This window comes from Cavia porcellus, unplaced genomic scaffold, assembly GCF_034190915.1.
Source record: "Cavia porcellus strain 051 isolate PalLab524CR breed Dunkin Hartley unplaced genomic scaffold, mCavPor4.1 scaffold_10, whole genome shotgun sequence".
Classification (NCBI taxonomy): domain Eukaryota; kingdom Metazoa; phylum Chordata; class Mammalia; order Rodentia; family Caviidae; genus Cavia; species Cavia porcellus.
Window position 1 is genome coordinate 32,114,349 of NW_026947493.1, and position 18,986 is coordinate 32,133,334.

The 18,986-nt window shown below is 41.0% G+C and overlaps 1 protein-coding gene across 12 annotated transcripts in view; it reads right to left on the reverse strand.

Annotated features, from left to right (window-relative positions):
• Window positions 1-18,986, reverse strand: part of Pxk (PX domain containing serine/threonine kinase like) — a 77,466-nt gene that overhangs the window by 52,339 nt on the left and 6,141 nt on the right. For all 12 annotated transcript variants that reach the window (XM_023561756.2, XM_063257188.1, XM_063257198.1 and 9 more), the window contains exon 2: window positions 2,792-2,842. In XM_023561756.2, coding sequence (XP_023417524.2) covers window positions 2,792-2,842 — 51 coding nt within the window. The remainder of the gene's footprint in view (window positions 1-2,791; window positions 2,843-18,986) is intronic.

Genomic DNA, 18,986 nt, shown 5'->3' on the forward strand with positions numbered 1-18,986 from the left:
TTGCAGTTAGTGATCACAAAAAGAAAGATTTCTTAAAAATAGCACAGGATCACAAGGAATCAATCCAACAGCTGCTAGATAACGCAAAGAATAACAAGATTGATTGAAATCAATGAAAAGCAGGAGATGGCACAGTGACATAAAAAGCCTGTTCACAGAAGTAATAGCAGAAAACATCCCAAACAGGGAAAAAGCATTTGACACACAGATAAGTGAAGTATATAGAATTCCAATAAGCTATGAACAAAATAAATCTACACCAAGAAATATAATAGTCAAGATTTCAGAATTCAACACAGAAACATGTAAACACTGTTAGAGAAAAGAAAAAATTACCTATAAAGGAAAACCCATCAATATCACAGCTGACTTCTCAACACAAACCCTCAAGTCAAGGAAAGCTTGGAGTGAAATATTTCAAGCCCTGAATGAAAACAATCTCCATCCCAGATTGATGTACCTGCAAAACTATCTTGCAAAATTGATGGAGAAATAAGATACTTCCATGACAAAAAAAAAAAAAAAAAAAAAAAAAAACCCTGAAGAAATTCTTAATCACCAAACCAGCACTCTAAGCTGTTCTGAAGTTTGTGCACCAAAAACCAGCACACCCAACTGTATAAAACAAATATTAACAGACCTGAGAAATCACATTAGCACTAATATAACTGTGATACAAATAAACAGATCAACTAGACAAAAAAAAATCAACAATGAATTATCAGAATTGAACACATAAACTTAGTAGAGGTCTACAGAGTATTCCACCCTGTAATACCAGAATACACATTTGGGAGGTTCTCCAAAATAGACCACACACTATCTCACAGAATATGTTTACATAAATGCAAAGGAACTGAAGTTGTCCCATGCATATTATCAGACCATAGTTGGAAATCAATGAATCAATACGAAATTAATGCCAAAAGGAACCACAAAAACTTCATAAACACATGAAGATTAAATGAAACTCTCCTAAAAAAGCAATGGGTTACAGATTAAGTTAAAGAAAAAAATTTGACAGTTTCTTTTACATTTAAAAGATAATGCCAATACAAGATAACAGGACTTATGGGACATAATGAAAGCAATCTTAAGAGGGAAATTTATAGCAGTGAATTCCCATATTAGAAAAACAGAGTGAGTTCAAATAAACAACCTAATGCTAAACCTCAAGTATCTGGAAAAAGAAGAACATTTCAAGCCTAGTGCTCATAAAAGGGAGGGGCTGGGGATTTAGCTCAGTGGTGTAAGCGCCTGCCTTACAAGTGCACAGTCCTAAGTTCGATCCCTGGTACCAAAAACAAAGGTAGGAAATTATAAAAATCAGAGCAAAAATTAATCTGAGACTAAAAAACCAATACAAAGGATGAATTGAAGTTTGTTCTTTGAAAGATTAAATAAAACTGACAAACCGTTTGCTAACCTTATCAAAAAAGAAAACAGAAGACTTAAATCCATGCATTTAGGAATAAAAAGGGTGAAATCACAACAAATCCTGTAGAAATCAAGATTAATACCTATTTGGAGAACCTGTACTCTAATAAGATGGCAAACACAGAAAAAATGAACAGATTCCTAAATACAAATGAATTACCAAAGTTGAATCAAGAAGAGGTGAAAATTCAAAATAATCCAGAAGTAGAAACAATCCCAAATCTATCAACTGGTGAATAGATATAATGGGATATAACCCACAACAATGGAAAATTGTTTACCCCATGAAGATAAATGAAATAGTAATCCATGGTGTAATGTAGGTAAACCCTGAAAACACAGTTTGGGAGCTGAGGTTAGGAGGAGACAGTGAGTGATTGCTAATGGGTATGTAATATCTTTGGGGATCATGATAATGTTCTAATGTTGACTGTGATGATGGATGTACAATGCAAACATTCTAAAAATCATTGAATTACGTACTTTAAAACAGTTAATTTTATCTCACCCTTTTGTATCTCAATAAAGCTAATATTTAAAATATTTTTTAAAAAAAATAATTACTAGGGGGCTGGGGATTTAGCTCAGCGGCATAAGCACCTGCCTTGCAAGCAGGCGGTCGTGAGTTCGATCCCCGGTACTGATAAAAAGGAAAAAGACAAAAAAAATAAAAAATAATAATAATTACTAGGGGGCTGGGGATTTAGCTCAGCAGCATAAGCACCTGCCTTGTAAGCAGGCGGTCGTGAGTTCGATCCCTGGTACCATTAAAAAACGAGAAAGATTAAAAAAAAAAAAAATTACTAAAACAAGAAAGAATGACCCCAGTACAGAGCTCAGTCATCCTCTGCAAAGTCAGCTGGCATGCAGAGGGCCTCTGGCTCTGTCCAGTCTTTTCTCTTTGAGGTCCCTATGGAGTAAAGAAGATCTTGGAACTCCGAGAAGACACTCCCCCCCACCCCCAGCTTCACTGAAAGCTGCCCACAAGTAGATTTGAATGTGCATGAAACGCAGTGCCCCCTACTGTACAGTATCCAGGACACTGCTTTACCCTTCTACTTGGAAGACTGAATTCTCACCTCACCTGCCTAAACTACAGCTATAGGTATCCCATTCTGGGTTGAGCCAGAGACAAACTCCTATATACTTCCTGGAAACACCACACAAAATTTAACCAAGCAACTGGGATAGGAAAGCCTTTTATAAAAACTTGCCTTAAAGCTAAAGGCAAGGCCTACAGCTAAAAGAAATATAACTGAAATTATATGAGTGTTCTGTTTTCTAGATTTTTAGATCCCCTAAATGTGGGTTTGGTCACAAGTGGACTTTTTTTCAAACGACAATACATACTTACCTGCCAGCTGTTGTCTACAGAAATTCCTCTTTGTACTCGAATAATGTATTCCTAAAAGGGAGGGAAGGAGAAAAAGAGTCTCAGTTATAAAATCATAGAATTAAAAATGAATAGGGGCTGGGGATTTAGCTCAGCAGCATAAGTGTCTGCCTTGCATGCACGTGGTCATGATTTTGATTCCCGGTACCGATAAAAAAAATGAATAAATGTATCAAAGTAGACTTTGGGGGGAAAGATTTAAATTGTACATCTTTCATGTGAAAATACAAAATTCTCTGAAATCTGAAACTTTCTAAGCCTCCATGTGATGTTCAAAAGTTTCAGATTTGGGGGTGAGACATGAGGTTCCTTGGTGGCGCCCTTGTTTAGACTGTGGGAGGGAGACCCTCGGTTTGCTCCTCATCCCTCCCCTCACAAAAAAGTTTAAGATTTTGGAGCATTTCAAATTTTCAGATTAGGGACACCTAAGTGGTAAAGTACATGCAAATACTCCCAAATTTGACAAAATGCTCTTTTTTTTTTTTTCCGGTCTTTTTCGTTTTTATCGGTACCAGGGATCGAACTCACGACTGCCTGCTTGCAAAAGCAGGCGCTTATGCCGCTGAGCTAAATCCCCAGCGACAAAATGCTCTTTAGAGCCTAAGAATTTTGGGTAAGGGACACTCACACTATACCAGAAAGGACAGGGCCGTAACATAAAGACAGAAGGGTGATCAACCAGGCACACACAGTAACCCTAAATGTGTATGCATTAAACAACAGAACCATGAAACACGTAAGGCAAAACTGACACTAAAATAAGAAAAAGATCAACCCACAATTATAGTTGAAAACTTCAACACTCCCTTCTTAGTAATTGAAAGAAAAACAGAAAGCCTGCTAGGCTATAAAACAACTCAACAATATTATAAAACAATAGCATTTATGGAGCACTCCATTCAGTAACAGAATACAAATTCTTTTGAAGTGACCAGGTACCACAAACCAATATAAACCACATCCAGAGCCACAAAACAAATGTAAACAAATTTAAAATGGAAATTAATAACAATGATAACAAGAAAATCTCTGTAACGTTTAAAATTAACATACTTCTAAATAATCCCTGGCCAAAGAGGAAACTTGAAGAGAAAAGAACACGTTGAACTAAACACACACACACACACACACACACACACACACACACACAAACACACAAAGGGTTTGGACTTGGAACATGATATCCCAAAGGACAGTGCCTTGGCATGCTAAATTCCTTGAACTCAGGGAAAGAGATTAGAAACAAGATCTTTCTGGCATTCTCTTTTCTTTCTTTTTCTTCTAAAGGTAGGCCACAGAAACTAGAATTGCTTTTTCTCCAGGTGGATCATAGAAACTAAAATTCTTCTCTCCCAAGCCAGGTATAAGGCCCAGAAATATTATTCTGTGTGGCTTTCTGTGTGGCCAAAACCAAATTTTTTGATCTACCTTCTCTGATAATGGACCATAATACCCTCTTTTCAGAAAGGGTCCCACCATATACCTAGAAGAAAGAGATGTTACACAGAGGGGCCAGGAAGAATCTTAACAGACAGGTCTTTCTGGGTTTCCCAGTGATCTGTTCCCAAAAACCCTCTGTTCAGTCACATTTCAAAATAGCTGCCCATTCTTCATCCAACCTAAGTATAAAGACCGTTTTCCCTGAGTCTTTATTTGTGTAGGTTCCAATGGCACATAAAACACTGATCAAATATCTGTTACGCCATTCTCTTGTTAATCTGTGTTAGTCAGTTTTTACATCAAACCTATCCTGAAACTTTAGCAGAGATGGAACTATTCCTACTGTACAACAACATATCAAAATTTATGAGGCGCCGCCATGCTGAAAGGAAATGGAAGCACTATATGCTTTTATGAAAAAAATATCAAATCAATAATCTAACTGCCCCCAGATCCAAGAAAAGAATAGCATAATAAACTTTAAGCAAGTAGAAGGGAGAAAATAAATACAGGTAAGAGGAGAAAACAAGTGAAAAATAAAAAAAAAAAATGAAAAACTGATTCTTTGGAAAAAAAAAAAGAACTGACAAAGTTCTTCAGCAAAGTTAACAAAGAACAGAGATCAGACATGAATTACTAGTATCAAGAGTGAAACACAGTATCACACAAACTGCAGATACAAAAAGACAAAAGGGCTGGAGGCACAGAGGTAAATGCACCAGGCTTCTGCATAAAGCAAAGGCTGATAAAAGCCATACAATACACATTCCATTTGAATGAATCGACTATGTACGTGGCACCGTGCCCAGCTGGTTTCATATGGAGTTAAAAATAAACATTTTAAAACTTTTTGTAGGGCTGGGGATTTAGCTCAGTGGCATAAGTGCCCACCTTGTAAGCATGTGGTTGTGAGTTCAATCCTCGATGCCAAAAAAAAACCTTTTTGTATAGCTCTGAAAAGTCTTAGTGTAATTATTTCTGAATATAAAGACAATGCTAAAAACATCTCACAGTCTTACTTTAGGGAATCAGTTCATTAGTTTTAAAACGCTCTTTGCTTTGGGATAGTTTACTGCCAAATTGCCCGGCTCTTTCTATTTTAATAGTGGAGCTGTAAATGAGCTCATTCAATTCCAAGCAAATACAAGTACATTTTGATGTCTAAAGTAGGGGAAAATATTAAATCTCAAAAACCAGACTGAGCATCACTGCTTCATTTCTCACAGGAATAATATTTTCTAACATTCCAGCTCAAGGGAAAACACACCACCATGTTAACGGGGGAGCATCCGATGACACCAGCTGGAATTTCCCTATCTCCTCACGTCTTCCTAAAGTCCATCCATCTAATAAACTCATAGTTAGAATTTCATCCATAATGGTCACTAATCCAGTAAATGTTTACACCAAAATGTTTACACCAAAAACTAAAAATTCCAGCTGTTTTGGGCAGCTAGCAGGTGTTACATAAGCATTTGCTGGTTCCTTGAAATCCTTTTGAGTTTAAAGTTTGGACATAGGTTTACAAAGATGTTGCTACTGGGTGTAAACGTGGACTAAGTACCTTTCACGTTCCACATCCTAAGTGTTTCTCCTATTGGGGGTATAACTGATCAAGAAAGATGCAGTTTGACTAGAAAGGCATTGTATGCTATTCTTTTACTCAGTGCACAATTCATTAAGTCTAAACTTGGTTGTAAAACAGCCTACAGTAATGTTTAGGGAGAGTATTTGGCAGGTAGAAAGCACAAGCTACCAACGGAGCATGGAGCCAAGCATGGTGGGGCACACCTGTCACCCCTGCATTCCGGGATGCTGAGGTAGCAAAATCACGAGGTCAAGCCTCACCTGGGCAACACAGTGAGACCCTGTGTCAAAATGAAAAGGCAAACAGCGTGGGAAAGCTGCTTGGTGCAGAGGTCTGGGGTTCAGTCCCCGATACCACACACACACACACACACACACACACACACGCACACTCACACACACATACACACACAGAAAAGAGGGATGAGTCTTGACAGCAGGGTGTGATGCCCTAAAGTGACACCCTAACCAACATGTTTCTGCTAAGATACTATATGTTTAGGTCAGCGCTCTCTGAACAATGATTCATTTAGCAACGTTGGGCAACATTTCTGACTGTCACAGAGGCAAGAGGAGTGCTACCCAGCAGGCCAGGGATGCTGTCCAACATGCTGTATGCCCAAGGCAACTGCCATACAAAGTACTGTCTGGCCCCAAATGTCAGTGTGGCGAGGAAGAGAAACTCAGGGCAAAGTAGTTACAATAACACTGCCATCCCAGTCCATGCAGGCGTGAGACGCAGGACGCTGGGAATTGCTTTCATCATCTGTCCTTGGCCACAGACCACTGGCTCCCACACACACCACCCACGACAGTGATGCCAAACCTTTGGCACACGTGTCAAGTCGCCCCAGCAATCGAAATTTAGGCTTAATTGCAGTGTTGGCACTTTATGATAAAAACATGGGTTCTGGGTTCAGTTTGGGTACTTGGTCTCCACAGGTTCACTACTTCTCACCTAGAGGTTCTGCCTTGCTATAGGGGATGCAATCCCCCCGCTGTGCTTCCACTGTAAAGGTACAGACGGAGTCAAAGGTGGTTACCAGAGGACAGGACAGGGTGGGTAGAAGTTCCGATCAGACAGAAGGAGGAAGTCTTAGTGATCTACTGCACTGTGTGGTGACTACAGTTAATAACGATGCATGTTTCAAAGCTCCTAAAAATAGGTTTTAAATGTCCGCCCCACAAGGAAATGGGAAGCATGTGAGGTGCTGGGTATGTTAATTAGCTCAACTTAATCACTTCACATAGTATTTATCATAATAACATACTATATCCCATAAATATATACAATTACTATGTGTTCATTAAAATGAAATGAAATTACCTTTTCAAGAGACCAACAAAACTGACTAGATAATATTGTTTTCGGGGGTTTTTTTTGTTTTGTTTTGTTTTTTTGAGACAGGCTTGCTATTGGCCCTGGATGCAACTATGTAGCCCAAACTGTCTTCAAACTCATGGTCTGGCCTGTCTCAGTCTCCTGGAATTACAGGTGTGTGCCACCACACCTCACTGACTAGACATATATGATAAAAATACCATAAAGTTGCTAGCATGCATGATGTATGAGTTCAAGTCCTATTTCCCCTTTGAAAAAAAAAAAAAACAAATAAACCTACAAAAAAATAGGGTGGCGATCTCCACTGTAGTCCTTAAGCCCATCTGCCACAGTTAAAGATATAGAAAAAGAACAGGAAACAAGAGAGATTTTACGCAGACACATTCTCTGTTTGTTTGTTTTTCAGTGCCAGGAATCAAACTCATGACCTTGCGTTTGCCATACAAGTGCTGCCACTGAGCCATATCCTCGGCCCTTCAGAAATTTTTTTTAATTTTTTTTAAGGTTAGTCAAGTGAAGCAGTGGGAGTGGAGAAGGAACAAAGAAATCTGTAACTGGTTGTGATCAATTAGTTGTAAACACCACTGTACTCGGACCAACCTTCAGAAATATTCTTAATCTACTTCAGTGGAGTAAGTTCGCCCCTATTTATAAAAATCATCTGAAAGGTTCTTGCCCTCGTGTAACTTACTGTACAAGTATGGCAGTGTTCTAACATGGCAAAAAGCCAAAGCGGAAACGCTTACCCTCACAACCACTTCCTCCTTCTTCTGTTTCAGCCCGAACTGCAACTTCCATTCAACTTTGCGCAGGAAGAGAATCAGGTCCTTGTACATCATAATGCCCGCCCCATGTACGACTTCCATTCAGAGGTCATATAACCCTTCGCTCCTCTATCCAGTCCGAGGAGAAAGCCAAACCCCCATGTGTGGTGGATTCCGAGAGAGTCCACTCAATAAAGGCCACTTTCACTTTCTTTTTCCTTCTGCTTCTCACTGCTTGATCCCACCATCCAGTGTTACCAAAAGGAAGTAACTTCCACCTCAAATTTTCACTGCTGTAAACTAAAGAAAACCGCCTGGGTGCCTGCTCCTTGTAAGCTCTTGCAAAAGCACAGAAGAAGCCCTGAAGACTAATAAAAGCCAACATTAGAAGCCAGGACTCTACTTCCTCAGCTAGAGTCAGCCCAGAGTCCTCAAGGAATCACACACATCTTTCCCTATCCTGTTTGATGAACAGAACCTACAGCTTGGATAAGCGAGGCGAGGCAGTGAACCATAAAGGCCAGAAGCCACGGAAAGGGGAGCTGAGGGCTGTGTGGAGCAGGACTGGCCAGGGCCTATGCCACATGCAAACACTTCCCCAAAGGGCTCGCTTGCTCCTCTAGACAACACTCTTGACCTAGGCACACCAGGAAGACCCAAGCAAGACAGTGTGCCTGGTACTGAAGTCTGTCAAACAGTACACTAGAAACACATGATTTCAGAAGGAAAGGGAAGGGGAAATTAATGTCCGATGAGCAATAACCATGTGCTAGGAACTTGGCTAACTTTCCTAACACGTCTCATTCCATCCTTCTTGGCAGCCACCCTAAGGATTCTGTTTAGCAAGGGACAGAGCTGTCCAAGGGCACACATTCAGGAAGCAGCTGGTTGGGCATGGAACCTGAGTCCTGGACTCCCAACACCTTCCAATCTTCTGGAAGTGGTTGATGACCCTGGGGACCTGGGGAAGTCCTGGGCTGGAATCTTCCTGCAGTCCTGAAAGGTACACATCATATACTGCGTGAACTCGGCTGGTCACCCCTCATGTACAGACTGGATGACTCTCACCTGATGGTGCTGGGTATGGGCTTCATTCCACCACTATTGATTAAAGCTTCCAACATTGGCTATTTTCCAAGTAAGCATCCCCATGGGTATTCTGCATTTCCTAAATTTCCAAAAGGGCATTTAGAACTGCTCTACACTGTGATTTGGGTTCAAAAGTACCTTTGCTGAGAGTTTAGGACAACAGTGGTGAACCATGGCATGCATGCCATGCAGAGCACAGAGCTCTCTCTGTCAGGATGCTAACCAAGCCCAGCATTGCTCCAGCAGCTGATATTCAGGTTTAATTGCAGTGCTGACACTTTGCGGTGAATAAGTAAGTTTTAAGTTGCAATGTGGCCACTAGGTCTATAAAAGGTTTGCTATCCTGGTTTAGGAAAATCTGATTTTAAGTCTATCTGCTCCCAGGGTAGTTCCTGCCTGCCTGCCTGCCTGTCTGTCTCTTTCTCTCTCCTTTTTTGATACTAGAGATTGAACCCAGGTTCTCTCACATGCAAAGCAAGTGTTCTTCTACTGTGCTGCATCCCTGCCCTTTATATTTTTGAGAAATAGTCTCACTGAGATGCCTAGCCTGACTCTGAGCTTGTGATCCTCTCAAATAGCTAGGGTGACAGGGTGCACCACCACACTTAGATACCGGGTTATTTCAGTAAGGCTACAAACGGAAGATCCTTTGAAAGAAAAACATTAAAGAACCAGCCTGATCTGCATAATTCTTTTTTCCCCACCCCGCCATGAAGGCTTTCACCATTGTTTCTCTCAGTAAACCATGAGAAACATGTCACACAAATAACAGGACTAAGTGACGCTACCTGTTCATATACATAGAGCAAAGTAAATGCTACAGTAAGCCAGCTTATCCCTAAGAGGGCTCAAATGACCATGGAGGGGTTCAAAAATGAATTTATGGTCTCTTCCTCTTTGGCACAGCTGTTGGAATTATCCTACTACTCAAAGTACAGAAAGACAAGGCAGCAGAGAGGTTTTACCTGTCAGTGCTTCCACCTCTCTATACCCAAAGCAGAGAGTCTGGACCCTGCTGCATTCTAGAGTCACCTAAAGAACTTAAAAAAAAAAAAAAAAAAAAAAAAAAAAAGATTCCTAGGCTTGGGCTCTGGCTCCCATAAATGTCGTTTTGCCTGAGATGGGGAACCCACATGAGTGGGTCACGGACACTCCCCAGGTGACTGTAACGTGCAGCCAGAGTGAGCATCACTGTTGCAAAACCTCTTAAGTCAGAAGCAGCTCCTCACCACAAAAACAAAAACACTCCCATGGGAGGAAGGAAACAAAGGAACCACCACTCAGCAAGCCTTCTGGGCTTGCCTTCTCTCTCTGCCTCTTCGCCAGGGCTCAGCTCTCCTGTCTGCTTAGGGACCACCTGTACTTAACCGGAGCTTCTGGGGCCCCCTTACCCTTGTCCCTTTGGTGGCACAGCACCACTCACACCATCTGCGAATGTGCCTGGAGGTGAGCGGGGAAGATGATTAGACCCGTTTTGCACCTGAGGGAACTGAGGCTCAGAAGATCACGTGCCTCACTTGGGTAGAAGACAGCCAAACCACTCCTCTGGGTTCACTCCCAAATCCACATCTCTCCTGGCACTTTCCCTCATAAAGAATTTCCAAAAGAATGCTAAAGCCAACTGACTTTAGTGCAGTGGACTTCCACCACCATAACTTCTGTGCTCTGGACCTTAAGGCTCCCTCTGGCCACAGGAGAAACACATCATGCCACTGCCCCAGCATCCACGTTCTTCTATCTCCCAACCAAACTGACGAACCCTTTCTTGCTATTCAATCCTTTCTACATCAGACTATGTTCTAAATATCATTATCTTACTTCTCTTCTCTGATGTTTTCTACTTGTCCAAAACCTGGGAAACTCAGATTTTTAAATACATTATTGCTATTTTGTTACATATCCATCTATGTTTGGAGAAGGGGCATCTCTTCAACCAGATTAAGCTCTTCAAGGACTAGCATTATACATTTCTTCATGTCCCAGATAGGCCCCAGCACCTGTGATGGGCATTTGTTGATGCACCCTTGGGAGGGAGAAAGCTGGGTACTACGACCAGACAGAAGCAAACAGCCTCCAAGAAAATCTCCATGGGAGATGTAGCCCGCTAGAAGAACTAACATGCAAATCACAGGATCCTACAGTACAACTCACAAGACACAGTCAGCAACATTCTCAAGGACAAGAAGGTTTCTGAGCAAGTTCTTAGTATAGAATAGCTTGTAAGAGTTGTGCTCAGGCACCAGCTACCTGCCCAGCTGCATACCATCTTTTTTCTTTTACTTTTTGTACTGGGAAGTGAACTCATGACTGCTGAGCCACATCCCTAGCCCTGCATACCATCATTAACGTTTTCTTAGAATGAATGATTACTGCTGTATATTTTGGTACATCCTTATAATCCCACTATCCTGGGAGGCTATGGCAGCAATCCAAGTTTGAGTGGGGTCCAGACAACTTAGCAACACCTTGTCTCACAATAAAGAGTTTAAAAAGGGCTAGGAATGTACCTTAGTGTGAAGGCCTTGAGTTCAAACAAACAAACTCTAATGATTACTCTGGTAAGTGCTCATTATTTGCAATTGTTTTATCTGTAGATTTTTGATGCCAGAACCTACCTTTGAGCTATTTCAATTATTGTGCAGCCTAATAATGTACAAAAACTGCCCCCAAATAAGTGAAAATATTAAGGATTTTTTTTAAAGAGGCATCTGAGGAACTGCCACTACCTTAACATAAATTCTGTTAGGTGAGTGAAGCCAAGCACATCTCCTTTCTGACCACAATAAGTAAATTTACAAATCTGACTAACTGATCATAGAATCTTGTGCTTTATTTTACACAAAAAGACTTCCCCAAATGCTTTATGCAAAACAAAATTCCCCAGTTTTTACTCTGCTCACAGAATAGAGGAAGCACACATTTCAGGTGTTCACGAGGTGAGCAAGGATGCCCGCACAGGCTTCTTCCCTCTCAGAGCTTTGGAAGCACAAGTCCTCCTCCGCGGCAGGTCTCCTGACAGGAGAGGTGGTCTCCACCTGATTTCAAAAACAGCTGTTGTTCCAGCTCCCAGAAATACTGCAAAGAAGGACTCTAAACTCCAACTTCAGACATGAGCATAGAATGGATACAGCATGTCCAACAGCCAGCCTCACAGCATTTCACAATACAATCACCTTAAATGACACCAAAGCAGCTTACATAACCTACTAACGCGGGAAGTGTATCTGGCACCAAAGTAAAGCAAACAACAAAAACACCTCCGAAAGGCTTCATTAAAACAGCATATAAACTTTACTGACCTGTTTAGGAAACCTCACAATGTCTTAAATGGTAGAAATGAACGCAGTGAACACAATCAAAGTACCATTCACCCTTTAACTAGCTAGAAAAGAGGATGCAACATCCAGACTCTGCTAACTCAGCCATAATGACTTCTTTTTTTCTAACTGCACATTTTAATAGTTTTAAATTAAGTTGGTCACTTTCATCACAGGGAATCTGTGCCTGTACATGGTTTATCTTGAGTCCCTTTTTCCCCAACACCCTTCCCTTCCCTTCAGCACTCTGCCCCTCCTTAGTTACAAAACTTGTTTCCTTTTTATCTTTTTCTCATTTTTTCTCTTCCCTTCCTTCTTTTTCCTTCCCCTCTCTAGGTTCCTTTTCCTTTTAAACATTTTCTTCCTATTTCACAATATCTAGTCTACATTTTGGTCCTTATTTACACTTACAGTTTCTCACACCAGAGAGACAATGTGATATTTATGCATGTGTGGACATGTGATTGCACTAAGAGTATGGTTTCAAGGTGCCTCCATTTACCTATAAATGTCCCAAATCTACCTTTCTTTGTGGCCTCTACTTTTAGTTTTCTAGTTTCCACATCAATTTCCATAGTGGTTGCACCAGTCTACACTTATCAACAGTGGAGAAGGGTTCCTTTTTCTCCTGCTAGCATGTTATTGGTTCATTTCTTGATGATATGCATTCTTTCTAGAGTGAGATGGAATCTCAATGCTGTTTTAACTTGCACCTTTTGAATGACCTCTAATGTTGAACATTTTTTCACATATTTATTTGTCATCTGTACTTTTTTACCTGAGAAGTGTTCATGAAATCTCAGATGTCCATTTTGGATTGGGTCTTTGAATCTGTGGGGTTGATCTTTTTAATTCTTTATATGTATTCTAGATATTAGTCCTTTGTCAGAGGAACAACTAGCTAAAATTTTTTCCCATTCTGTCGGTTGTCTTTTCACCTTGTTGGTGATTTCTTTTGCTGTGCAAAAGCTTTTTAAAAAGATGAGATTCCAGTTGTCAATTCATTGTATATTTCCTTTGTGATGGGGGTTTTGTTCAGGAAGTCTTTGCCTATATCTATGTCTTCAAGAGTTCTACCTATTCTGTCTCCCAGAAGCTCTTTAATGAAACCGAAAGGGAAACAATACTCCCAAATTTATTTCTGGAAGCAAGCATTATCCTGATACCAAATCCAGGGAAGGACCCGAGCAAAACAGAAAACTATAGGCCAATCTCCCTAATGAGCACAGACACAAAAATCCTCAGTAAGATGTTAGCAAAGAGAATGCAGTAAATCATCAAGAAGACTATTCATCATGACCGAGTAGGATTCATTTCACGAATGCAGGGATGGTTCAACATACATGAATCAATAAACATAATACAGCATATCGACAGACATGGACAAAAACTGTATGATCGCTGAGTGTGGTAGCACATACTTGTAATTCCAGCACTCTGGAGGCTGAGGCAGGAAGATTGCTGCGAGTTCAAGGCCAGCCTGGGCTACAAAGTAAGTTCGAGGCCAGCCTGAAGTGCACAGTGAAACCCTGTGCCAAAAAGACTTAAAAAAAACAAACCCCAAAACCCCAAAAAACAAAAACCAAAAAACCTTATATGATCATCTCAATAGATGCAGAAAAAAAATATGACAAAGTCCAACACTCATGCATGATAAAACCTCTATAAAAATTGGAATAAATGTTCTTTATCTGAGTCTGATAAAAGCCATCTATAACAAACTGACAGCCAACATCATATTAAATCATCAAAAACTGAAAGCTTTTACTTTAAAATCAGGAACAAGACAAGGATGTCCACTATCACCACTCCTAATCAGTACGATTCTAGAAACATTAGCCAGAGCAATTAGACAAGAGAGAGAAATAAAAGGAATAAGGATAGTAAAGGAAGAAGTTAAATTATCATTACTTGCAGACAATGCAATACTCTACATAAAAGACCCCAAAAACTCCATCAAAAGACTTGCAGATTTAATAACCAAATTCAGTAGCTGGATACAAAGTTAACACTCCGAAACTAATAGCATTCCTGTATACAAACAACAAACTCACTCAGAAAGAAATTAGGGAAACAACATTTTTCACAATAGCATCAAAAAAATGAAATGCATAGGAATCAACCTAATTAAGGAAGTAAATGATCCCTACATTGATAACCACAGTACCCAGAAGAAGAAGATACAGAAAATGGAAAGATATCCTTTATCTTGGGTAGGAAGAACCAGCACAGCAAAAAAGTTCATACTCCTGAAATTGTTATACAGATATAATGCAATCCTAAACAAAATACTCTCACAGAACTAGGAAAGATATTTCTAAAATTCATGTGTCAGAGGAACACGGGACCTGCAAAGCAGAAGAGACCTAGAAGAGCGAACACAATTCTGGGCAACAAAAGGCATCACAATCCCTGACTTGAAATTATACTACAGAGCTAATGTTATAAAATAGCATGGTACTGCAAAAACACAGACCTGAGGATCAATACAACAGATTACAAGATGTAGAAACAACTCCAAACACACTCAGCCACCTTTTCTTTGACAAAGAGGCTGAATGTGCTTACTGGAAAAAAGATAGCTCTCTAACAAATGGTACAGGAAAGACTGGCTTGCTACATCCCAAAGACTAAAATTAGGCCCAAGTCTATCACCATGGACTAAGCTAAAATCAACAGATCAAAGATCTAAATATTAAATAGAAGCAGTAATGATTTCTCTGAGGACTCTGGTCTCCAAGAACCATACTCTTAGGTGGTTCTGACCCGACTGCCTGCTGAGAGGCCAAGCTCTCCTCTGAGGGTAATGTCTTTTCTTGGCCTTCGGCCACCTGAGAGTCCTGGAACTGGAGGAGGACTGGTCACTGTGTAAGATCAGCCGGAACGTGCTATCCCTCCTCCCTACCTCAACAAGTCACCAAGGGAAAAGGGCACACAGGCTTTCTACTCAGGGAGGCCTGAACCAAGAGTCCAACCACTGCCTTCTAGTTTGCTGGCCTAACTTCTCTGTGCCTTACTGTATCCATATGCAAAGTCGCACCTTCCAGAGGGTTGCACTAATATTCATTCAAGGAGATAAATTTACAGTTTTCTTCCCTGCGGAGAGGAAGCAAACATGAGACGTCTGAAGGTGAATGTGGGTACAGTAATGTTAGGGTGCACAAGCAGAACAGCATCCTCCTTGGCGCTGCTCTGCTTCACAGGTGCTTGCACTGACAAGGGAGCACCAGGCGGGTGTCCTTCCTGCGTGCTACCGCTAACCCTGGGCAGGCTGGAGGTGCCCAGGGCTCCAGGCCTCTCAGCCTCTCACCCAGGCTTTCTCAGCCACTGCGGCAGGCTGAGAAAACTGGTGATCTAAGGTTTGGCATCTGACACAGAAGGCGCCTGAGGCCACTGAGCTCTCAAGATGCAGCCTGTGTGAGAGACTAAGTTGTTATCTTACTTGGTTTTATTAATTTAAAGTAGTCTAGTGGCTACAGTACTGGCCTGTGTGGTTACAGACAATTTGCAGGTATGAACAGCTATTTATGAAAATGAAAGCAGACTAGATGTAGCATTATGATCTGCTTCTTTTCCACTTAATAGAACACAGATTCTTTTCCATAGCAATGCACTTTAAGTTGGTTTTTTTTTTTTTTTTTTTTTTTTTCCTGGTACTGGAATTTGAATCCAGAGCCTTTATACTGAAACTCTTTGCTGGCTCAGTTTGTAATCCTCTTGCCTCAGCCTACCCAGTGCTGGGATTATGGGCATGTGCTACCACACACTGCCTGAATATTATTTTCACTGTCTATATCTATGCTGCACAGGATAGTAAGCAATACCTGGTTACCAAGCACTTGAAATGTGCTAGTCCACACTGAAAAGTACTGCAATTATAAATTACACAGATTTCAAAACTTTGTATGATAAAAGAAATGTAGTGTAACAACTATATATTCACTGATGTTGAAATAACATTTTTGAAATAGTATTTTAATATAATGTATCAAACAATATATTATTTAATTTCACTTGCTTATTTTTATTTTTTGGTTGGTTGGTTTTTGGAGACACAGTCTTGCAGCAAAGTTCAGGCTGACCTTGAACTCACTGCTAGCCATGAACTCTCATAGATCCTCCTGCCTCAGCCTCCTGAGTGCTGGGACTACAGGCCTGTACCACCACATCCCACTCCCGCTTGCTTCCTGGAGCCCTGTGAACTCTGATGGCCAGCAAAGAGAGTCTGTGCTGCACTTACATGTAACAAGATACAAGGAACTAGGACCAAAAGGGCAGCAGGAGGTATTCTCTGGGATGTTTCTGATCTTTTTTGCCATATGTTATCAAAGTAGTTACAGCTAATGCTACGATTAACTTTAAGTAATTTTCCTGTTTTCCACTCAGTACACCTAAATGCCAAAAAAGCACTCGGCAGTGTGCGCCTCTATAACTACAGCATCTATAATTGTACTAAGCAGTGACGGGACTGTTCTGACTGCTCCAAAGTTTGGCGTCTGATAGGAGCATGAGCTCGGTTAATCTCGGCACCGCACCCCCAGCAGACTCTCACTATCCATCCCTACTTTACAGACAAAGAAACATGTGGAAAACAGTTAGTAACTAATCTAGGGTCATTAAGATACTATCTCTGGCCTCAGATTGTTCAGTTGCACCCTGGGAGAAGGAAGCAAAAAACAGGGAAATGAAAATAACAGGCATGGGGTTGGAGATTTAGCTCAGCGGCATAAGCACCTGCCTTGCAAGCAGGCAGTCGTGAGTTCGATCCCCGGTACCAATAAAAAGATAAAAAAAAAAAAAAAAAAGAAAGAAAGAAAATAACAGGCACATAAAATGCTCATACCTTTGGGACTAATATTCTGTATGGGAATTTCAGAGGAAAAAAATTATAGAGACAGCTTGGTAGCTAAGACATCAGGCAGTGGTATACATGAAGGGTTTCATTAAACTCTTGAGTTGTACCTTAAAGGACTATATCTATTCAACAAGTTCACTTACTCAACAAATATTCATACTGAATGCTTACTATTTTCACGCCGAGAACTGTTCATTAGAAACAATCAAAATAGAAAAAAAAAAAAGAAAAAAGAAACAATCAAAATAGAAATAAGTACACAAGAAAGACTGGGTTTGGTGTTAAAAATAAAACAAAACAGACTTAGAAAGACATGGAAACCAGCATGGTGGTTCATATCTGTAATCCCAGCACTCAGGAGGCTGAGGCAGGAGAACTGCAATGAGTCTGAGGCCAACCTGAACCTGGACTACACAGTGAGCTCAACACCAACCTGACCCTGTCTTAAGGGGCTGGGGATTTAGCTCAGTGGCATAAGCGCCTGCCTTGCAAGTATGCAGTCTGAGTTCGATCCCTGGTATCGATTAAAAAAAAAATTTGGTAAAAAAAAAAAAGACCCTGTCTCAAAAAGAAAAAAAGAGAGAGAGAGAACAAGGCAAGAGGCAGAACAAGATGCCCATTCTGCTTCCCATGAAAGGATGAACGGCTAGGAACAGAGACAGCAGAGTTGGAGCTCCAAAGGTGAGGTGTCTGTGGAGTAAAGACCTACGAGGCAGCTATGGACAGTCACACATAGAAGAGCCCAGAGCATGCAAGGGGCCTCCCTGACACGCCCTGAGCTCTGGTGGGCCAGTGTGAGGTCTGCCGCCCAGACCCTCACCTGACAGTACAGGTCGCTGCAAGCAGTTTCATTTTACTCTGCTTTCGCAGAGGAAAGTACGCAAAGACAAAATGTGCTAAGTGCCTGAGGGCAGGGTTGGCTCCAGAGGGGCTCAGCATGAACAAGACTGCTCTTCCTCTTCTTTCCTGGGACCAGGATTTCTCCATACCAACGCCATTCATTTCCTCTCTCACCACAGGAGAAAAATGTCACCTGAATTACCACGGAGAAATGATTTGTGGTACGCACCTGTAATCCTAGCCCTGTGGGAGATTGTCACGAGGATTGCAACTTCAAGCCCAGTGCCTTATTTAACAAGACCCTACCTCAAAATAAAATACATAAAGAAGGGCTGGAGATGTAGCTCCTCAGTCCAAAGGCCCTCAACTCAACTCCCCGTACCACACACACACACACACACACACACACACACACACACAGAGGAAAAGAAATGACCTGTCATTGCTTCTTGGCTTTTGGCTAAAATCAAGTGAAGAAATGACCTGTTGTCAATGAATCATGTCAAAGAAATGTGGGCAGATTTGTTTAAGTATTTTACATAGAGGTACTCTGACTAGCAGGTAGAAACAGCTAGGGTTACCTATCTGCTTTCCCGCCCAGAACACTCTGGCCTCTTCCTGGACCACGAACTCAGTCATCCTCTACACACACATTACAAGGCACTAGGCGAGCTTTGACCTAAATAAAGCAATTTGTTGTGATCCATCTATTAGTATATGGTTTTCCTAACATACTGTACATGTGGTAGCATTTTTAAAATACATGCAACTAGGGCCAGGGATTTAGTTCAGTGGCATAAGCGCCTGCTTGGCAAGTGTGAGGTCGTGAGTTCGATCCTTGGTACAGGAAAAAAAAAAATGCATGCAACTATTGCTAAAATAAATTCTCTAAGTTTACCCCAAGACCCATAGGTAAGAGTGA